This window comes from Natator depressus, chromosome 1 (genome assembly GCF_965152275.1).
Source record: "Natator depressus isolate rNatDep1 chromosome 1, rNatDep2.hap1, whole genome shotgun sequence".
Classification (NCBI taxonomy): domain Eukaryota; kingdom Metazoa; phylum Chordata; order Testudines; family Cheloniidae; genus Natator; species Natator depressus.
This window is the reverse complement of record NC_134234.1, coordinates 221,087,319-221,115,250: the sequence shown is the minus strand read 5'-3', so window position 1 is coordinate 221,115,250 and position 27,932 is coordinate 221,087,319. Positions and strand designations below refer to the sequence as shown.

At 39.7% G+C, this 27,932-nt stretch overlaps 1 protein-coding gene across 1 annotated transcript in view; it reads right to left on the bottom strand.

Annotated features, from left to right (window-relative positions):
• LOC141975625 (potassium voltage-gated channel subfamily KQT member 1-like) overlaps positions 1–27,932 on the bottom strand; it is a 737,650-nt gene that overhangs the window by 266,223 nt on the left and 443,495 nt on the right. The window contains exons 12-15 of the mRNA XM_074936161.1: positions 23,873–23,948; positions 20,096–20,190; positions 19,012–19,052; positions 9,739–9,800 (exon numbers count right to left, since the gene is read on the bottom strand). Coding sequence (XP_074792262.1) covers positions 9,739–9,800; positions 19,012–19,052; positions 20,096–20,190; positions 23,873–23,948 — 274 coding nt within the window. The remainder of the gene's footprint in view (positions 1–9,738; positions 9,801–19,011; positions 19,053–20,095; positions 20,191–23,872; positions 23,949–27,932) is intronic.

Sequence of the window (27,932 nt, the reverse complement as noted above, 5' to 3'; positions counted from 1 at the left end):
CCTTCCTCACTTTCAGTCCTTACAACAGCATCATTATTCCATGTAAGTGCAATTTAATGTGTGGTAAGATATTAACTGAGAATGACAAAAACCAGCTGAGTATGGGTTAAATCACTATGTGCAGGATAATACTTACTGAATATGATTTATTAGGTATTGTGGTATTGCCAAGGGGTCCAATCAAGGATCAGGGCCCTATTGTACTAGGCGCTAGACAACAAATGAAAAGATGCATAATGTATCCTATGCTACCTCATCCCTTAGTCCTCAGGCTGCTGAATGTTTAACAGACATGTTGAATAACACAGGGTACCTCCAGTACCTCCCAGCCCACAGTACCTTAAAAATGACTTCTAACAGAAAAAAACCCACCATGATTATGTTATTTGCCAGTAGAAACAAAATTATATTATTGAGACTATACTGTAATGATTTACTCTCTTTCTGTGTCACCATTTTGTCCCACTTGCGTGACTCAAAATAATGTGTCTCAAACAGTATTACAGTGGAGAATACTGGGGACTGTGTTTCTAGGCTTCTTCACAACATTTTACCTTTTTGCCTCCCTCACCCCAGATGCCATAACATGAACATATAAGAACATGGAGATTAATTCTTAAACTCGGTGACCATTTCCCACCCAAGGTACCATATACACTTTGGAGTGGACCATCACAGAACTCCTGTTCAAAACTCTTTTTATAAGGTTAAGTAATTTTCTAACATGTACTGCAGAACCATATTTCCTGTACTGTTTGTTACAATGTATCTATGCAGTTACAATTAATAATAATAAAATCCATTACAGACATTCAGGGACTAATTCCAAAAACATACACCCTAAAATGTACTTGCAAAAAAGCATGAATTCAACCGCAAGTACAAATAACTTATAACTAATAACTATTAGTTTGATTAAAATGTGGATTTTGCAATTATATTTCTTGCAGATGGTGCAACGAGAGGCCAATGCTTTAAAAATCTGGCCTTCAAATAAATAAGCAAGCGCTGTTATTTTAATTACTGATCCTGAAAGTGTTCTGTGCAGAGAGGCCACATAATTTTGAAAGGAGTTCTATGGGTGGAGCTAGAGCTGTGCAGGAACCAGACTTTTTTGTTCAGGAAAGAGTTCTGTGATTTCAAAATGTCTTCTATTCCACAACAAGGGGTGGAATCAAAATTTCCTGCAAACCAAAATAAATAAAATAAATAAACAAACAAATAAATTCATTTTGGTTCAATCAAAACATTTCTCCTGGACAAAATCAAACCATTTCATTCTGATTTCAGCTTTCAAAAAGGGTTTCAAGATGGAAAATTGAAACGTATATTCAATTTTTGTTTCAGAATGATTTGTTTCATTTGTGACATGTTTCCGCTAATCATTTAACTTTTGATGAACTGGCACTTTCTTATGGAAAAACATTCTTTTGGAACAATTCCAACCAGTTTTAGGAGGAGCACTTGCAGGATGCAAGCCTAAATAATTACAAATTACTTAAAATTAATATTTTTGGAAATAATTTTATGAGTTAAATTACTTAATAATAATACATAATAATTAGAGATGGTGAAGAATTTTGGGGATTTTTTTTTTTTGAAAATGCCAGTTTATCAAAATTGAAACTGCTCGTGGGACGGGATTAGTTTCAACAAATTTCCAATTTTAAATAAATTTTGAAAGTAAGCTTCAAAATTGTCAAAAGGGGACACTTTAAACATTTTCTGAACCAAAAAAGTGCCATTTTTTAGGCTGAAACAACTTTTCCTTTTGAAATAAGTAAATTTATAGTAAAAATGAAAAAAAAATAAAAAAATTGAAATCTAAATGAGACATTAAAAAATTATTTAAACAAAATATTTCAGTTGACCTCCTCTGAATTTTCTTGTCTCTTGGGAGATTTTTGTTTTGCAAAAATGTTCAAGATCTTGACTTTTTCCCTGATTGGAGATGGGAATTTTTTTTGAAACCTCAAAAATTCTCATGGGATGGGAAAATGATTTTCCGCCCGGCTCTAGTAACAATAATAGTATTAAATAAGTAGCAGCAATGATGGTGTAGAGCTGCACTGCCCCATTGGAAACCCTGTGTCTCAAGGTATGTCTGCACTGGACCTGGAGGTGCAATTTCCCAGTCAAGCAGATACACCTGCGCTAGCCTTGATTGAGCTAGTGTGCTAAAAATAGAGTCAGAGCTTATGGCTGGAAGGGACCACCAGATCATCTAGTCTGACCTCCTGTATATCACAGGCCACCAACACCACCCAGCACCCGCTCACTAAACCCATGGCAGCGTAGCTGTAGTGGCATAGGTGGTGGGAGGGACTAGTCAACCTGATTGCATGCCTTGGGTTTCAGATGGGAGCACTGGGGTAGCCAGCCAACCCCTCCCACTGCTCCTGCTGCCATGTCTACATAGCTATTTTATCCATGCTATCAGCAAAGTACACCTCTCCAGTTCACAGAGTAGACTTGCCCTCTGCTTCTTGGAGCTCTCCAGCTGTGATGGGGGAGAGCATTCTGCTACAGCTGGAAGCAGTGCAGCATGCTCCCCCCAAGAGCTAAGTCAGCAGAACTGTCAGACAACAGTAGGGAACTAGTGTCAGAATTGTGGTTCCAACTACTAATGCACCTTGTACTTGTACATAGGGTTGAAATTCTGGCTGGCTCGTATGTGGGCTTCATAAGGGCAGAGTAGGGTTCTTAGTCCATGTTAGGGCTAGTTACAATCTGACCCTTAGCATTTGATTAAAAGTACTTGATTGCTATCACAATCAATTACTACAGACAGTGTGTAGAATGCTGAACGATTATCACTACCACCAGTAGCTTTCATCAGTAATTTTATGTTAGCTGTAAGAAATTTGGGCTTTATTTGGGTGTACAGTTGAGCACATTCAGCATAACTGGTAACATACATAGAAGACCATGGCTGGAATGGCAGAGAGTGCTACAAACCAGGATTGGGACAGAGACAGAGTTGTTGGGGAGGTGGGGGTTCGCTAAGCCTGCATTGTATTTTGCATGATTATATATTTAAAATATCACTTTCAGAAGCATCAGATTTGCTCAACAACTATATTGAAATATGAAGAAATCAAACTTTGTAAAATTTTCCAAGGTTAGGCTGTAGGACAGTAGGCTCTCCAATAGGTTAATCAGTTCAGACCCTTTGATATGGATTAGAATTAGATATCCTAAAAAAACATTGCACAGGAAAGATTCCATTCCCCCAGGGCTCCATTATTTATAAACAGATCTAAAACCATTTAATTATTTCTATCTTTCACAATGTTTATTGTAATTTTGTGCAATTTTGTCAATGACAGTTAATATGGAACATATCTTCTTCAGGTATCTCTCACTGATTCCCACTAAATGAAAGGTACATTTATCTTACTTAGTAAGCACAGCGTTTTCAGCTATCAGTTTGATGACCTAAGCAAGTGCATACTGTGTAAGTCCCCATTTTATGCCGCAGGACATCATGAACAAGATTAATAGGTTTTTTGAAGAAAAAAAGGTTCCACTGAAACAATTTCAGCCAAGATAGCAGAAAAGCAATTAAATTATACTGTTTGTCTAATCACAGCAATCTTTGAGACTGCTGTAAATGGGATCAAACTAATTATGCCTGGACCTTAATCAACAGACAATACAGCCACAGGGGAACAGACACAATGATTTGCATGCTCATTTATAGGACTCCTAAATTATTTAACATTTGATTTATAGTGCTCTAATGTTGTTCTGATAAACATTCACAATGTCAAACCCTTCCCTTCACCCTCCTTTTAAAAACAAAAAAAAAGAGGGCCTGATCCAAATCCGAAGGACAGACTTCCACTGACTTCACTATGCTTTGGATTAGACCCATGATTCTCAAAACTAGCAGTGAAGATTCCATTCCTGTCCAATTTTCATGATAGAACTCAAAAAGAGCTCATGTGCTTCCCTGTTGATGTTTATTTTGGGGGGAATCTTCATGGAGATGCATATTACTGTGATGTAGAAAGGATACCTCACACTGATCCATAAACAAAGCTCAATAACAGGAACCTCAAGGGAAGGATTTAAGTTTGATTAGTTCAACTGTACACTCTAAAATATTATGTATGTATATTCCTTCCTTTTGCTTGAAAATACTTATCAGAATAAACTCTTACCTTTGTCCCTACTTTCAAACATTTGTTGTCAGGATCTGAAATGTTTTACATGCAGCTTGACATTGTTCTCTCTCTAAACTTGTTTATTGGCTAATCTGGGCCAAATTCTTGTTTGCTACCCTATTATAAATATGAAATATGTCCTCTGAAGTCAATACAAAGTTATCTTAGATTTACACTAGTTTAATAAAGTGATATTTATTCCCATAAATCTTTTGAGGGTATAAAAACAGCAAAACTTCCTTAATCAAAAAGTTTCAAACTAACAAAATTCTCTTAAAGGAACTATAGTTAGACTTCATGTCCTACATGGTGTTCCGCAATCTCAGAAATCAAATGCATTAAAACACTCAGGTGTTTTAATCCTATGCACAGAATTAATTTTGTCGTGGGTTATATTTTTGCCATGGCCTACTATAGGGGATGGGCAAACAAAGTTTATCAGTGAATGTTTCTGAAATGTTTTTGAGCTATCAGAAATAAGGTTAGGTTGCCACAATGATCTCTGCACTAAGTCAATTAGAAAAGCTGGACATTTAAATATTGCTGAGGATCCAGTTTATCAAATCAGCATGAGTTAGAGCTCAGGTTAAAGTTCTGTCCTTAACCTGTCCCATGGGTTTAAGTACTACAGCAGTGGAAAACCAATTCACACATACCACCAGGATGCCTGCAATACTTTTGTAGAGTGGAGTGAAAACAGAATTCTGTTCAGCCTTAATACGGAATGTTTGGAGTATCATTCTGTTTTTGCTTATATCCTATGCAAACCCAATTAATTGAGTGGGGTTCGATAGGGAATGAGGGCAGAACTGGGAACCTTGTCTTCTTTACATTTACATCAGTGTAAATCCAGAATAACTCCACTGAAGTAAACAAGAGCAAAATTTGGCTGATTTCTTTTGATTTCTTTTTCAAATTAGGTACTAGTTTAAAACAATAGTCAAATTACTTCATGCTATGAGGACAGTCAATGGATCTACTCTGGATTTACCTTGGTGTAAATAAAAGTAGAATTTGGCCCACTTTAGTGGTATTCTCTTAATACACAGTCACAAAATCTCTCACACTGTCTCCTTGGACCAAATCTGGCATATGCTGAGACTATGTATAGACAATATTACTCATTCTCCATTCGAGATCTAACAGCACAATGTGGGTATGTTTAACTGCATTAATTGTGGACACACACACATCATCATCAGCCTAACTGTTTAAGTTATTTTGGTTTCTTTGAAACACCAAAACCAAACAACACATATTACAGATCAGTTGTCTAAAAAGTTTCATCACAAAATGTGAATCAATGTTTAAGCAACAAGGGTGGAAAAAAACAAAACAAACAAAAACAACCAGCCAAACCACAACCCCAAAAACAACAAACAAAAAACCCCACCCCGACTTAACTCCACAATTGTCCCTCCCCTCCGAAATCTTAACTTGACAAACTTATTTGGTGGGTTTATTTTTAATATATTCTTGAACCCTCACAAACAGATTTTTTAATTGACTCGTTGTACACTAATTTTCAGCCTCAATTTTTTTTAAACAGCTGAATTATGCCCTTCCTCCCCACCCCACAAATTAAGGGTTTATAATGGAAATGCTGACAGACCTTTAACTATGGTGGTGCTTGCAGACGCCACCATGATAAACAATGTGATGATGACTATTTAATGACTCTTGATGTAATTACAGCAGGAGTCAGATTCACTGAACATCAATCTCGCTATTGTTATCCAAAAGAAGGATGCCCAGAAACCACTCTTCTCAGAGCCCATCGTTTTACTCCCAAGTTTAGAATTATTGTTTAAATTGGTAAAGAGAGAGTTTACCATCACAATCCAACCCCCTCATTTGTTTATTTTGGACCATGCTTTTGTTCTGGCTCACATTACTCAGATGAATAAAGCTCAGATGGGTTCAGCTTTACTGCCCTGCTTTCTCGGAGCATTTCTGCATTTTTTAAATGCTACCAAATGGTTGTTTTTGGCTCCTACCATTGTCACATGTTGTCTGTAAGCATGGAAATAGTTATGGTAATATGGATGTAAATCACAACTGTAAATACCACATAAAGAAGACTGCCATATAATTATAAAAATACCTAATCGATTTCTTTTTCAAAGACAACACAGCTGTCCCTTTTAACCTTCCATTTGCAGATTCTTTTCTCTCCTGTTTTTATTTATAGGTTGCTGGGCAGTTTGACACAGTATATCAAGATTTTTGCTTCTAATTTTTTTGGGGAAAAAGATATAGTACTCATTTCATCATAAAGAGGCATTAGTTTACAATTTTAAAGAGAATCTAATGCCAACTCTAGAACATCATCTTGGAAATGATCTCCCTTCTAATGCATTTCAAAAGAATCTGTCAATGGTTACATGCTGCAATTTAAAATTAAACCCTGCCATTGAACTAAAGGAAGGGTCGGCCAAATGGCACATATCATTGGGAAAGCAGCCCCATTCACGTTCTTGTTCACATCTCTGTGTTATGAAAAAGCACCACAATAGGTTATTATGCTGACCACAACAAAATAAACCTTTTATAACCTACTCTGAGAAGAGCAGGTTGAAAAGTGTTCTGGGTAAACTTATACTACCCAATATGCCATGTTAATGAAGGAGTAAAGCCTTACATAGCACTAATGTTGCCAGAAGGTTTTTACATATTGGCTGGAAACTGCCACCATGTGTTTTATCCCTCTCCCACCAGGCTTTGAGTGTTTAAAACTAAGTTATGCAAGTGTACTTTAACTCTCCTTCACTGTAAACTCGCTATTCCATCCTGCACAAACCTGTTCTTATCACACTTTTATTACTGTAAGATTACTTCAGAAGCACTGACAGTGATTAAACCTGAGGTTACAATGTTGTTCATGTTAAAGAAAAAGAACCCTTTTTTTTTGGCTCTTTGGAAGCTTCTTGCACTGCTGTTACTTATTCACCTTTTGGGGGGGTCTTTGTTCTAAATTATGTCCTGTACTTGGCAGGTTGAGAAGCTTAAACCAAAATGGTAAGAAACCTTTAAACAAAAGAGACTAAAGTCCATCCTCAGCATCAAAAAATACCTCGTTTCTCTCTGAAACATTGGAAACAGACAATTACTATGGCTCTATGTAGAACAACGTACACCCCTCTGAATGGATGAATTATGTGTAATCCCCTTTTGCACATAAAGGTAAAAGCAATCTACTAGAAAATGCTGGTGGGAAAGACCAGTCTGGAGCAGAAACACGTTAACTGCTCACTGAGACAAAATTTTAATTGGATAAAAAATAAAAATCCATAGCTGCATTTTTATCAGTCTAAACCAATTAGCCTTTGTCCAAAAGTGTGCCGTTTTATCAGATGTGTCACTGGATTGGGAGGCTGCCATGTCTGCCACGGGTGACTGCATGTTAAAACAATTTCTCTAGGGGGATGGGGTTTATCCCAAAGGTTTCCAAGTTCCAAGGGGCAGGTCATTTTTCATGACCAGCTGGAGCCTCACGTCAGACATGCCCCCACTCCGTTTATTCTGCTTAGAGACTGAAGACTGCTTTGCCCTTCCTGACTCCCAATTGTTTCAAATGTGGGTACACAGTACTTACCATAGGGAAAACCATTTAAAACAAGAATTGGTGTGATATGGGAAAACGGTTGAGGGGAAGTAGTTTGACAGCAGGATGTGGTAGTTTCTATTGTCCCATTAAAACAGGGATATCTGGGAAGCCTAACTTTGTTCCTACTATGTAAACATACATATTTTAGCCTTGTGTGCAAAAAAGATGCAAACATACTCACTCATTTTAAAAAAAAGCAAACAAGAAAGGTTTGTCTTTTTTTGCATACCATAGTTACCTTCTTGATATAGGACTGATGTCATGAACAACGAATGAAAGTTAAGTTGTACTGAAAAAGCAAACAATTTAGCTTTCATTGTGGGGCAGACCTCGCTGCTTGCCTTTATTTTGTATTTGTAGTTTGTTCTGACCACATAAAGGAAGCTGAAACACTGCATGCATTTTGCAGGTTCACCTAATAAATTATCTTCATACTTTTTTATTCCCTTCATTGTTCTGGAGAAAATAAATATAGAGATAGAAATCAGCAGTTCCAATACAACATGTGGAAAGTTAAAATGCTATGATAGAATCAATCAATCAATCTATCAGAAAAGCAGTTAGGCCTTGCCCAAACCCCAGATGAAACTGAGCTCGCAACAACAATATTTAAATCATATTTATATATGATCAATGTTAATATGGCTTTATCATGGATTTTTGAGCTAGTTTAGATGCTGTTCCAAGAACCCTGCAAAATAGGTTCCAAAATAAACCCATGCAATAGATGGGCAATACATGCTTATAGTGGGCATTTAAAATGATAATGTAAATCCCTCATTATTTTACCGCCTTGAAACTTTTATGTTGATGCAAAGTGGATGAAAATAAAAGCCTTTGGGAAACTGCTAGAATTTGCTTGCATATGTTTAAGCTACAAGAACAAGATCTGTAAAGCTGATTATTCAATATAGCAAGTTATTGACTGGGAGAACTTCCCATGGTATTCCATCTGTTACACCATTCTACCTCTTCCAGCCAGCTACCGCTGAGAATCTCAAATTAAAATTTCTGAAGCCATTACCAATAAAGCCTTGAGGCTGGACTAGCGGCAGAAGCAGTAATGACACGCTGATTTCTCTCCTTCATAACATGGAGGAGTCTGAAGCATACATATTACTAATTTAGTAAAACAATAGCTCTTTCAATTTTTGGAATTATTTCTCACACAAATTGATGGAAGCATTGTCACAGATATCCTTCATATACTATATTTCCAGACCTACTATATATTGTTTCTTTTGACCCTGAAGTAGACTATCATTGGGACACAACCCATTCAGGTCCAAGAAACTAAAAGTCTAGGTAAATCAGTTATCCAAGATCACAGCATTGCATATTTTCATGTTATGATAAAGTTCCTTCAACATTAGGTGGCTGGTGGAATTTCACCTTTGTATCATTTCGACATAATTTTTGTAAGGTGCACTGTGGTTTCTTAAGAAGAGCCAAAGCTTCCCCCCCCCCTTCACATAATTAAAAAAAGAAACAACTAAATGAACAACTTGATGGAGATATCCTTGATCACAGACAGGCTTTGTCTCAAATGCTAAAACAAGCTGTAGTGGAGAATGTCTGCTATGATAAAACTGAGATATCAACTGTTGCTATTTACAAATAGTGCTGATAATGGCCTCTCTAGTATCTTTAATATACTAATTCTGGTATGACAGACACCTTGTCACTATGCAGTATTTGTCTACCAGACTTATGCGACCTACCTTTAACATGGAAGTATTACTACTTGAAATTGAGAATCAAGTTTTCCCGGCAGTTAAATGGTTAAAAGTGCTAACAACATAAGCATGTAACTTCATCAAATCCCTTACAAAAATTAGGATATTTTTCTTGATTATGGTGCCCCATAGTTCTAAAGTAAATCATGCAAAGATATTATCTTGCAGTCCTGTAGATCAGATATCATTAGCCAGGGGAAAAAAAAAAAAGCTTTCATACACTTACCTTATCCTCTAACCGGATCAGTCTGGCTCCTACAGTATAGTATCCTTTGTCTACCCCTTTTTCTAAAAGAAAAAAATTGTGACAGTCATCAGACAAAGAATAAGCTGAAACTAAGAAGTATATTTAATTGGATTTAAAGCAAAATAGAAGCTAGTAAAAAGTTAGGGTGATATTGATGACATGAGTGCAACAAGTAATTTTTATTTCATAGACTGTATGAGTGAAAGAGGGATTGGGTACACATGTAATAGGTGTGTGTACATATATCTATATGTACCACTTACACAATGTGTGTATATTAACTATACAGTCATGCATACTTTTATATAAGAACACATATTATGTTTTCACATTTATAAATGTGACAGGCAGTATTGCCTAGTGGACAAGACACTCACCTGGGCTCTATTCCCAGCTGACCCACTTGTATGACACTGGGCAAGTCATTATATCTCTCTTTGTCCCCATTTCTCTTCCTACCCTTTTTCCGTCTGGCCTGTGTAGGCCCTGATCTTGAATTGAAGGATTGGTACCTAAAAGTGGAAACTGTTCAAAGCAGGGCCTTTCTCTTATGTTTGTGTAGTGTCTAACACAGTGGGGCCACAATTCTTGTTTGGGACCTCTAAGCACTACAGTAACAAATCAGAAATAATAATTGTATTATGAGCTGCAAAAAATATTCATAATGGGTAAAAATTTCAGAAGCAGCTAACATGGATCGGCTAGGTACACAGTGGCCACTGGCGCATCCCCAGAATACAAGACATCCATGCCCCTGCCTGTGTGAGCTCGTCTCCACCCGCTTCACTTCACATGAAGGCGTCTCCCGTCTCTATTCCCATCCACACCCCCACCATTGCCCCCGCCCTCCTTCATCCAGTCGATTCCTCTTCCCTCTCCTTTTCAGCGGCCAAAGGCACGTCAGTGCTAAATTGATACTGGACAGGGACAGTACTCCATGAACTAGGACTGTCTGGCTTAAAACCAGACAAATGTCTTCCCTAGCTAGGTATACTTGGTTTTACTTCAGCTCAGTGAGCTGGACTAGATGGTCTCTTGTGGTCCTTTCCAGCCCTAAAATTCCATACTTCAATGAATTGCTTTCAAATTTATGATTTTTTTTTCACAAAACAAAAGCAAAATTTTGCAAATTTCTGATGGAAAACATGCACACAAACAGTTTGCTATTAGAAACGTGACCTTTGCACACTCATGTTTACATTCCCTTTTCACACGTTGAGCTGGATTGGTTGCTTGAGGTTTGGCCCAGGAGCCACAATCTATTTGGTTGTAATTGCCTGACTGGCTGCACCAAACGGTTAACCAGAAGCTATATAGCCCCTTTTTTCTTAGAGTGGGTGGCCACAGCAGGCAGCAGCTCTTGTGCATTGTTCTACTATTGTGTGTTTGGGAGGAGGGATACTTATTGGCCGCCCCTCTCCCCCCGAAGACACGCTGAGATTTTAGGAGGGCAGTGGCCCTGCCTGGCAGCCTTCTAGAGATATTGGATAGGAGAGAAGTTTTATCAAAGAAACTGGGGAGGCAGCTAGCAGGTCACCAATCTTTCCACACAAGTAGACAACACAAATACGGTTGGAGGCATTTTGTGGGCAGAGTGGCCTGGCTGGATCTAGAGATGTGTCCTATTTGGACAATTAATTAGTTTAAGAACTCATAAACCTCTGAAACTTGAATTCAGGGTTCCTGGTTTGGCTCATCTCCACCAAAAGTGAAATAATTTGCGGATTTATTAGGTACACAGGAACATATACATTAAATTGCAAGTATGTAGAATCCTAACATCCCCTAACATGTGTATTAGGACAAATACGCATGTTTTCTAAATCTGTGCTTCACAGAGCATTGGGGTGTGGTTGAATAGAAGTAGGGAGATCAGAGCTCTCTATCCCAAATCTTAACTTCCTACCCATCTCAAGTAGGCAAGACCCTATTTACATTTTAAACATCTTTACACAGTAAACACTTTTTGGTAGAACTGCACATGACCATCTTCAAAGGCATAAGTCAACAGACTATAGGAAACTTTACACAGCTTTCAGATGAGATGAAATCCAGAGGCAGAGATGCTATGTGCATTTCTAACATTCAGTAGGGAACTCTAGGTTCACAACTTAATCAATAGGTTATACGTAGGACTGGTAAAATGTTTTCCCTCAAAACCTGTTTTTGTATGGAAGAGTCTTTTGCTGAAACAGAAAGTTTATGTCAACACCATATTTTGGGTTTTAATTGAAAAAGTGCAATTTTTGGCAGACAAAATACTGACATTTTTGTGGGTTTTGAGCCCATATTTCCCAGTTTTCACTTGCTGAACCCCCCACAACAATCATTTTCGGGGGTTTCTGCAAAACTCCCCAAAATCTGAAGAAAACGTTTGATCAAAATTAAATAAAAAAATTGTTGAAAATTTTCCTGGGAAAAGTAATTTCCTAACCAGCTCTAATTACACAATTCATATATGTACAAGCTATCTAAACAAAAACTAAACAACTTAATAATATTTCTCATTTTAACTACTCCAGTACACTATATAGGAGAGAAAACAAGAAAACAGGAATTGCTTAGACAAACGGTTGGAAAGGAGTGCAGCTATTTTGTGGCATGTGGCATTCCTCTTAAGTGAAGTGAAAGACTTGTCATGCAATGCTCAGTCAGCTGTGGCATGGCTTTCACTTTTCTGACATGCATGCTCTGTATCTCACAGAAGGCTGTAATCTTTCCTCCTTCTGGTTAGCCTCCATTTAGTTAGGTATTTCAGCTGTAATTTATAAGTATTGCCCTCTAATAAACGCTGCAGTCTTTTCATAAAAGTAAACTGGGTGTGTAGTCAATCTGGGAAGCCTTGTGGCAGAAGGATGGGCACTAGCTCGAATAACACTGTTCTAATGTATTTAATTTCTATCTTGTTTTTATAGTATTCCTCTACAGTCTTTTCAAAATATAGTATTTCATCCCCCCATTCCTTCTTCTGCATACTAGATTATTTGCCTTTGTAAAGAGTAGGAAAAGGTTGGACAGACAACTGTAAAACGGAAACTTCCTAACTTTTGTGTTTTTTACTTTGTAACTTAAGTAACATTCTTTTAATGTAGGGTTGGTTGCTGGGTGTGCATGTGTGTGTGGGGGGGGTTGGTTTTTTTTGTAATATATTGGCTAACCCAGATATTAACACTTTACAAACACACACAAAAGGGAGAGGATGTTGAGATCATTATGAAGAAGGGAGTATAATTAAATATAATGGGATGAAATTACATAAGGAAAATTTAAGCTAAATATCAGGAAAGACTTCCTGATGCTAGTCAATATCAGACAGTGGAGTAATCTTCCTAAGAACATGACAGATGCCTATCACTTATTCTATTTAAATTTAGACTAGGTAAAATAATTGTAGATGTAAAATAGGAAGCACCTTTACTATCAGATTGATAGAGAATATCTTTTGAGTCATCCAGTTCATCTCTAGACTTTATCATTATTATATAAATTGCTGCTCCTTGATGTGTTCTTCCTCGAGGGTTGCCAGGCATCTGGTTTTTGACTGGAATGCCCAGTCAAAAAGGGACCCTGGCGACTCCAGTCAGCACCGCTGACTGGGCCATTAAAAGTCTGGTTGGTGGCGCAGCAGGGCTAAGGCTCCCTGCCTGCCCTGGCTCCGTGTGGCTCCTGGAAGCGGCAGCATGACTGGTTCCTAGGTGCAGGGGCGTGCCCCAAATGCTGGCTCCGCAGCTCCCATTGGCAGGGAACCATGGCCAATGGGAGCTGCAAGGGCAGCACCTGCAGGCAGCGTGCAGAGACCCTTGGCTGCCCGCCCCTAAGCCTAGGATCCGGACATACTGACCACTTCCAGGAGCCACTTGGAACCAGGTTAGGCAGGGAGCCTGCCTTAGCCATGCTACACTGCTGACTGGGAGCCACCTGAGGTAAGTGCCGCCTGGCCGGAGCCTGCATCCCAAACCTCGTCCCACAACCTAGCCTCCTGCCCCAGACGAGAACCCCCTCCCACACTCCTAAATCCCTCCCAGAGCCCACACCCCAACCCTCTGTCCAAGCCCAGAGCCTCCTCCTGCACCCCAAACACCTCACCCCCAGCCCCACCCCAGAGCCTACACCCTAGCCGGAGCCCTCACCCCCTACCGAAGCTCTAAGCCCCCTCCCACACTCTGAACTCTTCAGTCCCAGTCTGGAGCCCGCTTCTGCACCCCAAACCCCTCATCTCCAGCCCCACACCAGAGCCCGCACCTCCAGCCAAAGCACCCCCTCCTGTACCCCAAAACCTCTCACACCCCAGCCCCCTATACTCCCTACCCCAGTCCAAAGCCCACTCCTGCACCCTGAACCCCTCATTTCTGGCCCCACCACAGAGCCTGTACCCCCAGCCAGAGCCCTCACCCCCCTCCCGCACCCCAACCCCCTGCCCTAGCCCAGTGAAAGTGAGTGAGGTTGGGGGAGAGTGAGTGACGGAGGAAGGGGGGATGGAGTGAGCGGGGGACGGGGCCTCAGAGAAGGGGCAGGGCAGGGCAAGGGTGTTCGGTTTTGTGCAATTAGAAAGTTGGCAACCCTAAATTCATCCCCCCCCACAATACAATACTTGTTTAAAAAACAACGTAAGCTAACATTTCCAGAAGTGTTCGCTAACTTGGGGTATCGCCTGTTTTTCGTGCACAATTTGAGACACCTTGTTCTTTATTTTCAGAGGTGCAGACCAGTCACAACTCCTACTGATGAAAACCAGGAACAAGAAATCTCAAGTTGGTCACCCAAAAATGGAACAGATAAAATCACTGAAACACTTATGAAACATTTTCTGCAAGGGTATAGTGAATGTCACATCTAAAATGAGGAAGAGAAAAAGAACAAGTGAAATGGGAGAAGATTACTTTTTTTAGTTTACTATTTACTAAAGTACTATGCCATATCACATCAGAACATAATGTACAAGAACGTTAAAATATGTTTGTTTCTTTTATTAGTGAGAAAAAATACTTGTGGGTAGTAACTCAGTACGTGAGTTCCTCCAAACTGCCTGAAAATGATTTGAGCTGGAAGTGATCTGCTGCATTTTCACAGGATAAGCAATTGGCCTCAATTTTTAGCACACCACAAACTATTGCTCTATAAATTATGAAGTTGTTAGAGATTTTTTCAAATCTATTTTGAAGTATTTTTCTAAAGGTAGAAAAGGGAGAATTTGAGCTGTGTGACCTGTGGAGTAGCCCAGACTGCAAAAGGTACCTCAAAATCTCGGGAAAATATATCAAGCCCAGCACACTACTGTGGGTCACTAGGAGCAAAATGGACTAATAGAAGACACCACACTGTTCTGTCTTCTTTAAAGCAATTAAAAGTCCATGCAGGTAGACTGCTGTACCCATAAAAAAATTATTCTTTTACATCTGGGATCTCTAAAATAATAGATAAGAAAATTATCTAGGGCTTAGTGATTAGATCATTTTGGTCATAATTTAAATAATCTTGACCCCTTCTTCAACTGAGATGCAGAACAGAAGTACACTGGATTTTGTTACATAGCTATGTTGTATTTCTGCACCTTCTCCAGAATGTGCGGATGCCAGTATTTGGCCACGAAGTCATAACAATGTTTATAAAATAACTATGGGAGTAATTTAATATGAAATACTGTAAGTATCCTTAGTAATTATTTAAAGGTGGTGAAATTTGACCGTGTGTGGAGGGCCAAGCTAAGTGGTGAATAGGCTCCCATCTAGCTTTGAAAATGGGACTTACGTGGTGCAAGAGAACTAATTTCACCCAGAAGTGAAAAACAGATTCAGAGGCAAGAAGGAGAACAGCCTGCATCTATATAAAATGATGTCTGCTTAGAGGGCATTTTTTCTCTGCTGGCAGATTTCTTTTTGATCCCACCTTCCTCATCTTTATCAGGGATGGGGTAAAACAGTACTTAAAGAAATACTGACTCCCATATCCCACATATTAACCCATTTTAAAAGCCAAATTGATCTGAACACATTTATTAAGCTTCTGAAAGATTCTTCTTCCCCACTTCCAGTTACTGACTGGAAACAGAATGACAGAATAAGAAACTCCTGCTAAGTCCACCCAAAAGCAGGACGAAGTGCTAAAAATTTCACAAGAAAGCCTGTTTCTGGTGAGATTTCCAGTCGTGTTGCACATACATAAGCGGTTCTGATAAGGCACCAACCTTTGGATATTTATTTGAATCCGAACACTGAATCTTTTGTGGCATTATTCTTCCCCTGTGCTCCTGAATGGCCATGGGGATTCTCTGAAGTTGCATTCAAAACCACTGAACTTCATTAGGTGCAGAAGGTGGCTTGTTACTATTTTACATTTTACTATTTGTACCATCTCATAGGTGTTTGTTTTGTTTAGTAAATATTATTGAATCTCCAATTTCACTTTGAAAATGGGACTTAGGCACTTTTCAAAATCTGACCATTAATTATCCAGGTGACTAAGCATTATCTTTGACAAAGTATATTCTTTGGCTTTTTAAAATTTCCAGTCTTTAAGGAATTTTGAGTGAAAACGGCCAATAATTCCTTCTAATTAACACAAACTATTGCTATTATGTATCTGTAATATCTTGTCCATGTTTATGTCATTCACTTGTGAAAGCTGATCTAAAACTAGATCTATAGTAAGTATCACACTATGTGTAGTGTTGTCAGTATTGACAACAGAGATTCAAAAGATGTCTGATCTGAAGCTCACTGAGGTCAGTCGAAACATTTCCATTGACTTCAATGGGGTTTAGATCAGACCTTAAGATTCTTTGAATAAAGCTGGCAATAAACCACAAAGAAGTCATTGGGAAGGCAACATTCTTTTTCTATTTTTCTTTTCAATACCTTGATTTTCCCTGCATTTTTATTTCTCTTTTCTTTGCCAGCTATGAATGCAAAAATCCAACAGACTCCATATTGCTGACGAGAGAGATTCTCAGCAATGTCTTTGCTTGAGAAGAATGCACTGTTTAAAAATTCCTTTTTAATGCAAGACTGGCCAGCCATGCCTACGAAAATTCAGGGATCTCAGGTATCCAGAGGGGATGGGAAAGTGCGAGTGTCTGTCACTGTCAGAAAGGGGCGAAGCTACAACCATTTAGCTGAATTCACCTGAACGTTGTTGAATAAAATAGGGTTGAAATCAAAACCACTCCTGGTTTTAGTTTTGCAAACTAAAACAGCACCCAAAATGAGGTGGGTGAAATCTGGAACTATTTATCTGGACCTACCCATCATTCTTGAACTTAGGGAGGGGGTCAGATAAAAGAAGATATAGATCAGGTAATTTCTGCTCTTTGTCTTGCAAACCCATAACTGAGACACTTAGGTTTTGCAACCTTAAGAACCATCTCCAGTTTCCCTCCTCTCCAGTCGATATTTATGATGCTGTCAGTTCCCCTGTGGGTGCTGCCATATCTGCCTGCAAGTGGCATAACTTTGTAAAGCTGGCAGGCTATGGCGAGTGGCATCATTCTTGGCAGCATCACCTTTGAAAGATGGTTACTTCTGGAAAAGTTGTCTCAGAGCAGCTGTTCCGCACTAAGGCTGTTCCAAGAACCGATTAGCAGAGGAAGTTGTTTAAGTGATGGGCCTGCAATGTTCTTGTCTGGAACAGCAAGCATCACTTCCATAAAATGTCGCCAGGAGCCGTGGTGATCCTAAGTCCGCTCTCAAATAAAGCTGTGCATCATAATCAGGTCTGAAGATGGACTAACAAGAATTTTTCTTTCTATTACTGAATATTTGTGTAAACTAAGAAGTTCTCCAAAGACAAATAAAATATGAATACAAAATGAAGGGCCAGATTTTTCATGACAAAAAATTGTAGCAGACCCTAGTTTGAACTGGAATTCCCTCACCGCTCCTCACCCTCCAGGATGGGGTTTTCAGACCATGTCACTAGTGTAGGGACTCACTGCCAAACCTGAGGGCTCCTGGTAGTCCAGTGATACCTTATAGACCCCACTCTTCCCCTGAAAAATCTTTGCTTCTAATGTAGTATCGGCGTGTGAGCTGCCTTGAATGGAGCTGATTACAGCTCCCAGACAGCCACTGGGGCAGGTTTGGCCCCAAACGGCTTTATTTCAACACTTGTTTAAATCGCTAAAGCTATTTGAGATCATCCAAATAGGCAAAATAGGTTGAAGGAGCTAGGATTTATGGACTAAACTTTAGTAGCCTTGTCTGTGGGATCTGATGCTTAATGAAGCATGGATGGAGAGTACCCAGCTTCACAAATTCTTTGGAATGTTACCTCACAGTTATGCTCTTTACATTCAAATCTCTCTCTTGCTCTCTGCCTTAGATACAAAAAGCTGTCTCATAAAACATATTTCAGTCACCTCCAATGCTATGTTCAAGTAATAGCAGATTAGAGCTATAATTTGTAATATTAAACCCAAAGTAAAAAAACGAAACAAACAAAAAAAAAAAACCAACCCCAAAACCCTGAAGTCTCACAACATTTTTGAAAACTCACTTGCACAATGCACTTTAAAAAAAATAACTCAGGGTGCAAACATACCTAAATGTGTGCAAGCTAGCCAATTTTTTCTCTACAGCTAAACCACAATTTAGCTATGAGGAAGAAGAGCATACCGTATATTCCACTTTGCTGCAGGTCCCCTGCAGTGGTCAGACTTTAAAAGTTTCTTCCATTTTGCAAGATACTACTGTTTCTTGTGTTATTTTTCATTTTAATACAGGGTATATGGGTAAAAATTTTCAAAAACACCTATGCGATTTAGGAGCTTAAATCACATTTTCAATAGTAACACAGACATTCAGAATCCTAAATCCCATTGACTTTCAGTGAGACTGATGCTTCTAAGTGCCTAAAGTCACTTTGCAAAAATAGGACTTAGGTGCTTTTGAAAATGTTGATCCTAAATCCAAACCCATAGAATCTTTCAAAAAGGAATAGACCTTTTTAAGTGTAAATGACGTATATCCAAGCCCAGCCAAAATGGTTTAGAAAGCAGTTTGATATGGCAAATCTTATAGTAAGAGAAGTTTTCAGGCCTCTTTGTCCTGGTACACATTTTTAACAGCTGTATTCAATTTCTGTTTAATCCCAGCAGCCCTACATGAATGCCAGGTAGCAATCCTTCTGCAGCTGTACTGGGCCTATTAACTGCGTCCAGCAATTGACTGTATGATTGGTCTACATTAGTCTACCAACAGTTATTTCCACTAAATGATGGAGCCACTCATGTTATAAAAATATATATAGTCATCATACCTGGAAGAAAAAGGCCAGGCTTCCCTAAGGAATGATCCAATCTGAAAAGAAAACAGACAATCATTTTAGTTTGCCAGCAGCAGAATTATCAAACAACTTATTGTTTTCTGCTTGGAATAGTACACATGCATATTTTACATGCAAAAGAACAGTAGTTTTAAATCAACAGCAAGGCAAGTGAAAATGCTGGTCTTGCATGACTGGATTTACATACAGTCAGCAGTCTCGCCCTTTATACATTGCTATTTGTTGGAATAAAGCTGCATTGATACTGTGGTTTTCCAGAACACTGATATTTTACTTATTTTTCTTCTGTTTTCGTTTTATAGCTAAAGCAAGTTAGACCTGTATTGCACTGAATCCAGTAACTATGAATATCCAGATAAGATGGCTTCTTAATAATATTCATAACTGTTCCCTGAATCACACAGAGACAGGGTGTTGGTTTTTTTTAATCATTTTATTTTGAAAAAAGTAGACCCTATCCTGTTCAATAGGAATTTTGCCACAGGCCTCAGTGGGTGAAAGATCTGGTTCTGGTGTCCTCAGTAACTCATCAATGCGCTAAAAAGAAAAAAACCAAACCTATGTTGAAAGCCAGAAGTACATTTTTAAGGCAAAATTTCACATGATTGATTCAATAGTTGAGAAAGTATGTGACAGAAAAGTAAGCAAGCAAGAGGAGTAATTGTGGGAGAGGAAAGGGGAAGAAGAGGAGATTCAGATAGACAGGTAAGCACAGGTGAAATAATGATTTCTCCCAACCATGGAGAGTCATAGAGAGGAGATAGAAAGGGAAGTCACTATTGGAAGAGTTTTTCTTTTGTGAGACCTGATCAGAAATGCTCACAACCTGCAATAAATTTCACACTATTGACCTCAATTTCTTTTCTTCCCTTTTGATTTTTTGGGGAGGATGTTGACTGTGTACAAAAAAGGGTTAAAAACTGACTAAGTCAAACCTTGCAGATATCATGATCCCAGCTTGCAATTTTTGACAATTACTGTTCATTAAGTACACGTCTCTTCTAAAGCCAGCCGGCACCAGAGAAATCAAATATTTGATTAGACAGACAGGGCATACCTTCTTTGAAGTTCTTTTATGCGAACCATCATATTAAGGTGTCCTTGAGAGTATTGTTCAATTACATCGCGTACATCATATGGTTTTCGAGCTTGCTGTGAAAGGAGTAATATGAGAGACTGTGTCATACCCCTCGTTTTACATCACTCATTTATATCAGTTGGACCATCAGTTTTCATCCTCTAGAGGTTCTTTTGTTTTGCAAAGTTCTCTGTAATTACTGAAAAATATGTTATTCTTGGAAATTACAGAAGTGCATATTCAGCACAGGAACATGGCTGAGCGATACCCATTACTGTCAATAAGAGTCACACCTTTACACTGTCACATGTTGACAAAAATACTGGAGCGTTGTAGTCCATTTAAAGCACAGAACGCCATGGTATGTAATTTAATGAAGGTTACATGTGTGACTTTCCTCAGCTTATTACAGAACCATATAGACGTCATTCTGTCATTATTCCCAACAGTAAAGAGAAGCCCAATTCATAAAGCTTGGATCCATATTCAAACTCTTCCAAACTTTGGGGATGATTAGTGACAGGGTTTTGGTCTAGATCATTGGTACGATAGGAGCTTCCTCAAAGCTTGACTGTATTTAGATTTGGAGTTGGTTTGGGCCCATATCTACCCACACTTCTAGATGCAAAAAGGAACAACTAAGATTAAAAATAGAAGTGAAGCTACAAAGGCAAAAAGGCTAAAACTACGGGGTTTCTCTGACTTTTCCTTTTTCTAAGCCTGAGTCCAGCTGCTGCTGCTAACTGCCAGTTGCTGGATATGGCTCGTGAGACAGAATTTAAAAATAAGCTTGGGTAATTTGCATAAAAGGATGCGATTATAAAAGGTGCAATATGGACAAATTAGGGGAGGAAAAAGATGATCTGCTTTTGAAAATAGAAGCATTTTCGGAGTCATCAGCCCAGTGGGAAATATGGGGCAAGATGTCTGCCTTTTGGCTTTGGATCAAGAACAAAAAGGTACACGGCAAATCTAGTAATTGAAAATAACTGAAAACAGCTCATTAGTCATCTTGTTGTCTGTTTCCACTCTGCCACAGCTTCAGCCAGAGCCATTAGCATGCACCATTGCACACATGCACAGAACACCTACAGTATGTGTTGGAGTCATGCTTGGAAGGCAGCCATATCGAAATTTCAAATAAAAAGCATGCAACTGGAGTGGAAACAAAGCCTGTAAAATGAAGAAGCAAAAACTCTTAATGACAAAATATGCTTCTCGTGCTCTTCAGTCAGTAGTTACCTGTAGCATTGCTTTCAACAGGGCTTAGAGTTTTGTTGTTATGTGTAGGGGTATATGTGTGTGTGTGTGTTTAAAGCTTTCAATTTATTGCCATACCACCCCCTCTCCCCCCCGGCTTTCTAAGCTACATTTGTAGTAGACGCTGACACATCACTATTTCTGGCCAGAAAAGCAGGCTATTGTCTTCCCCCAGAGAAACAGTGCCAATATCACTCTTTGGATTGACTGGCAGGGGTGCTTTGAGTGCATTTTGGCTAACTCTCTCTCTCTTCTTTTGGACACTCTCTATTTACAGATGATGCACGGCCCAGAGCCTAAATGTACTAAGTTTTTTATTTTTAAATATGTGTTACCATGTGCATAATTAATGCTCCTCATTCCCAATAAAATTTCACTTCCCCTCCCTAAAACTCTCTTTATCCCTGCTACCAAATCATCAGCACTAAAGCCTTGTGTTGTAAAGTACTCTACATTGAATGCTGCCTGAGCCCAGTCTAAAGTTTGGAAAGAATCAAGATTAAAAAAAATCCCTCTCCTTCTATTCTTTTTCTTCCATTTTTCCAATAGCCCTCCTTAGACCTGAACATCTTATGCCCTTGCCAATTTCTGGAACAGCGTCCACAGACGTGCCTCAACTAAACACAATCCCTTCTCAAGTTCTGACTGAAAAATACTACAATATACCGTACAACTAGGGGAAGGGTATAATGGAGATCCCCAGGAAAATTTGGCAAATTTGGCAAAACTCCCTGAGCCCAAGTAATCAGGGCCAGCCTTACGGGTGGGCGATGTGGTCAGGATGGTGCTGTGCCCAAGAGGCAAGGAGTAGGGCAGGCCTGGGGTGCAAGGCCACAGAAGGGAGTTCAGGGCAGTGTGGGGAGGTAGTGTAGCCCGGGAGTGATGGGGTGGATGGATGGGGAGGCAGTGGGACCAGGGCTGATGGGGGGTGGGTGGAAGGCCGGGGGAGGCAGCGTGGCTCGGGGCAATGCGGGGTAGGTAGGGAGGCAGCAGGGGAGCCAAAATACAAGTTTACCCAGGGCACCATTTTCCCTAAGGCTGGCCCTGCAAGTAATTCTCAGACTCCCCAATACTGGGCTCCTTTCCTCCTTAATTTATCCTTGGTCCAGACCATTTGGACTCAACATTCTAAATCCATCTCAGATTCAGTGTCTTTTGAGTAAAGACATTCAAGCACATCTGAAACTCAAGCCATCTGTATCTGAATTCCCCAAATCTATCTCCAAATCTGGCCTACCTTAGCCTATGTTTTGTATCCATAAGTCATCTGAATATTGATTTCCCAAACTCATCTAATACACAAAGACTTCTAGGCTAGGATATCTTTAAAAAAAGTTACAAACTCAGGTCCTTTGGTTCTGAACATGGCAATCTCATCTCACATTTCTGACCCTTGTGATTACATTTGATCTTAGCTCAAAAAGCCGAGAAGCTTAGGGCTTAAGTCAAACCTGCTTGAAACCTAGTCTCTCCATACTCCATATTCTCTCTTTTTTATTTTTTATATCACCTCAAAAATCGTATGAAAACTATTAATTAATGGACTGTGTGGGAAACTTGTAGCCAGATTTTTAGAAGTAATTAGCCTCCACATATTTTATTGAACTTCGTGGGTGCTGGAAGTACTCAGCGCCTTTGAAAATCAGGTCACTAGTTACTACAAGAAGAATATCATAATTAAATTAATACTAAAAGTGCTATTGTAATGGGAAATTAGGGAATTAGACCTTAGGCAGGTGAATGAAAAAGAGTTCCCAAAGCGACAAGTGATTTTGGGTGCTTCAAATTTTGGATGAATAACTTGAGAGTCCTTAAAGAAAGTGAATGTTCAGAGAGTGGACGCTCAGTACTTTCTGAAAATCAGGCCCCTTTAAGATGTCTTAAGTTGGGCATTCAAAACCATTAGTCATTTTGGAAAATCTTGATCGTGATTTTGAAAGCAACATTGTATTATATACTACTAAAACAATTAAATCTATTTTATTGCACTCAAACTATTCTCTAGTCTTTTTTTCAGACGTTTACTAGATGATCATCACATAAAATACATATACCACTGCATTGTAGCAGGACCCTCTATGTAGTCTTTTCTGTTTGTTAAACAATACTCATGAGCATATTGATAGTTTTATAAGGAAAAGTTTTATAAGGATAGTTTCAAAAGGAAAAACCTGATAATTTTTAAACTACTCTAGAAATTAAAGGTCCAACAAAAACAGATGAGTGAAAAAGAATGATGGGGCTGATTCTAGAAATGCTGAATGCTTGAGTGTTCTGGAGCACTACACTGATGTTAACTAGGAGTTCTGTACACATTGTGAAATTTGCCCCTATGTAGAAGGCAAGCATGAGGCCTAGTGTTTAAGCACATAGGCCTTTTCCCAGCCTTGTGCTCAAAGGCCAATTGCACCCACTGAGCATTTTCAAAGTCCAACCCATTGTTCCCCCCCTTGCTTATCTTTCTCATTTGTCCCTCTTGTTAATATTGCTGCTTACCTGAAATTTTCTTCTGGCTACAAAATATTGCATTCTCCTTATGACTTTGACAGCTATTCGGTGTGCTTCAGTTAACCTGCCGAATAAAACACACAAAAAGAAAAAAAAAAGAAAGAAAAATAACAGAAGATGACTGTAAGCAATGAACTACAACATGTCCTAATACTTTTCTACCATGCAAATTTATAACACAATATATTTAGCACATATGCCTCTTTTGTTCCATTGCCTTGCCTTCTTCTATAGTTCTGGCTCTAAGTAAAATAAATTGATAAGAGAGACAGTAGAAGCAGGTGTACAAAGATAAAATGTGTGGGGGATTAGACAGGATTACTGTCATTGCATATAACTGGCATCAGTTCGAAGAATGTGAAATGTTTTTAGAACCATGACCACATTCCTTATTTTGCTTTTATTGAACGGTTGCCCATGAGCTCCAGAGCATGGAAATTAAGTCCTTTGAAAAGTGCTTTGATTCTTCGGAGGAGGGGGGAAGGAGGAGAGAATAACAAACCACAAGATTTGAAACAAGCCTAACAAAACACACATACATATATTACATACAATGTGTGTGTGTACCTGTATGAACAGATACATAGACACCCCCCCACACTCATATATAAGTTACACACATATATCAATATCATATCGCACACAATATATTTAGCAAATATCATCCTCCCAATCATTCAAAACTGGTGAGATGAGCAAAGTTATATTTATCCTCCCAAGCTGGCGACACTGCTCAGAGGGCAATACTCTATGTTGACATCATCATTGACATCTGATGACAGCCTTGAAAAGGCCAGCCAGCATGGTGACTGGATCCGCCAAGTATCCTGAAAGCAGAGCCAACTGCCTCTCCCCTACCGTCACTCATTGGGGAAAGGAGCCGGCAGGCGGCCCTGGTTTCTCCTGCTCTGAGGTGCCCCTTTCAGAGTGAAGGCCTTAAAGACGTAATGATTTCAGTGCATTACAAGCGAAATAGTGCCCATACCAAAGCAGCACTTTAAAATTGTTCTTTGATTAAATCATTCCTGTTGACTTGGCAATGTACCACAATCTGAGGAATATATTTTTTTAAACCTCATGGAAATATTTTACTGTTATTTCTATCTAAGCAAGTCACTATTTGCAGTTTAAAAATATATATTTATACACAGAGTGTCTTATGAAATGTGTGTATATACACAATATAACCCCCTCCCCAGCAAATTGTATAGACATAAACACACAGAGAGAGCATTGCAGAGTCAAAAAATTAAGCAAGTGAGCTGGATTCCAAAACTTCTTGTGTGTCATCAACAGAATTGTTATGTTCCAATCATTACACTTCCAATCATTAAACAAGTGCCACTGACAGCTTACTAGTAGTTTGGCCTATAGGACCTTCATTATGACAAAAGGAAAGCACCGAGCTTGGCTCACAGAGCTCCAGCTAAGATTGTATGGCTTGTGATTAAGAGGGAAATGTCTTTTTGTCTGTAAACTAAGTACATTTGATACAGAAATCGTCGACAGTTACTATACACAATGCAATTTTAAAAAGAGTAGAACCCCAGAACCCTAAACATTACCTACAGGTAATGAGAGCCTGAAACAAACATCTAGATCTGGATATCCTGATATCTGTATGCACCTATAGGCAGGGCCGTCCCTAGCCATTTTGGTGCCCTACGCAGCCCCCCCGTGGGGGGGCTGTGTGGGGCCCCAGGCCTCCGGGGGGGGGGGGGGGAAGACTGGCCCCAAGCCTCTGGCAGGGGGGAAACCGCCCCCCCGGCCCCAGCCCGCTCCACTCCCCTGGCTCCCAGCCTTGGGGGGCTGGGGGGAACTGCCTCCCAGCACTTGCTGGTGGTGCAGCTGAGAGCCTGGGGAGAGGAGCAGGCTGGGGCCAGGTTGCTCCACTTACCACATGGTGAGTGCAGGCCCGACCCCTGCAGAAGTCCTCAGTGGAGTGGGGGCGGGGCTGGAGCAGCACGCAGCTGCGCAGGGCACCAGGAAATGTGGTGCCCCAAATTTCCTGGTACCCTACGCAGCTGCGTACTTTGCATATGGGTAGGGACGGCCCTGCCTAGAGGGTTCATTTAGTGCAATACAAGGAAATGGGTTCTGCAAGGCAAAACCAGCTCCAAACAGATACAGCCAATAGAAAATAGACATGGGTGAAGTCTTTTAAGTCCAATCCTCCCCTGTCGGCAAAGATCTGTTCCCTCCAATACATTCTCTAGTGCACTGTCAAGTTTTAAATGTCCCAAGTGATCAAGTTGCCCTTTGGAGGCTATTACACAATTTAACAGGCCCCACTACTAGAAAAGGGTATTTATTTATGAAATAAAGTAAGAGAAACACCAGATTATAATACAAAGACATTCAGTGTGGGATTTTCAAAAGGACTCAGTATTGACCAGACTCTGCTCCTAATGGTAAAACTCCTACGGACTTCACTGGGAGCATGATGGGACTGAGTGCTTTGAAAATCCCATCCATATCTGGAGAGCAATTATTGTTCATATTTAATGATCCCTAGCTGTGAAACAGAAGCACAAACTTATGAAATTCTATTTTAGTGGGAAAAAAACTACAGCATGAAGAGGTGCACATCCAGAGCTGAGATATGTATGTTATCTGAATTACCCCAATAAATCCATAGACACATACTGTCTCCTGAAGATACACATTTAACTGCTACACCCTAGTGGTGAGTGATATTCTGTTCTTAAAAATCATGTTACCCTTGAATGCTGGGTAACCACACTCAACATTGATTTTGAATAGCAAAACATCTATTGTGGGGTTAGATGATGCAGATGGATCTAAATTGCAGTGCAAGTCATATACCTCACAGTTTTGTAAGGAAACAGGCCCAATGGTGCCAGAACCAGAGGGAGGGGAGCAGGGGACCATGCCCTCCCCCACTTTTTAACATGGACATAGTTTGGGGGACAGGAGGTGGTGTTGCCCCCCAAACTGCAAGCCTTGTGCAAGTGCGGAGTGGCACCAGTAGAGGCTGCACCCTTGCCCACTGGCCCCCAAATTATGCCCAAGTTAAAAAGTGGGGAGCCATGGTCCCATGGCCTTCCCAGTTCCGGCACCAGTGGCCCCCCTCTTCTACAAAGGTTCCCGTGCCCTTGAACAGGCCCGTCTACAAAGTTATGAATTCCCAAGCTTTGATCACTTTGAGTCACAGCCTAAAATGTTTTTTGCAGTTAGGACTAAGTTGTGGCTATTAGGCACTGCAAAGGGGATGATGCAGAGCCTGGCATACAGGTCTTCTTAACTGTTTCTTCTCTGTCCTCCAGTGGTGCACCTGAACTGCTTCTTGTACTGTCCCCACCCTGCACTTGCATATGCACACACCTGCGCATGCATACACACACAGGCAAAGGACAATCTGGTCTTTCACTTAATATTTTGATATGTAAATTACTTTGGCCTTAATATAGCCTTCTGCACAAATCTGTAATGACAGACTCATTTCTGTAAACATTATGCGTGTGTAAAGTACCTTTCACCCAAGGATCTCAGAGGCACTCTACAATACAAAACATTAATTAACCTCTTAACCCCTTTCTCTAAGCATTGTTATTATTATCCCTATTTAGATTGAGACACAGAGTTTATGTCTGTTATCCAAATGTACTGTGAGTCAGTGGCAGATCTAAGAACAGAACGCCGGAGTCCTGATTCTCAGTCCTCCGCTTTAAGCTCTAATTCAGGAAAGCATTTAAGCAGGTGCTCGAGTCCCATTGACTTGTTAAGCACATGCTTAAATATTCTCCTGAATAAGGATGCTTTCCTGTAACAAGGCTTTAAATGATCATATGACACACCTTTCATAATCGAGATTTACTTTTAATTAAATTTCTTTATATTTCTTTGTGTTATTTATTCTTGTAATTGTAGCCTTTTTCAGTCAAGGTTTTTTCTTTAATATTGTGAATAGTTCTGAAAAAAGCAGCTGTGGGTTACTGTCTAAGAAGAGAACTTTACGATTTTTTAAAAAGGAATTTTATGTCAGGGATCACTGATGAAACTGGGTCCCAAATGTGTCACGTGTAGT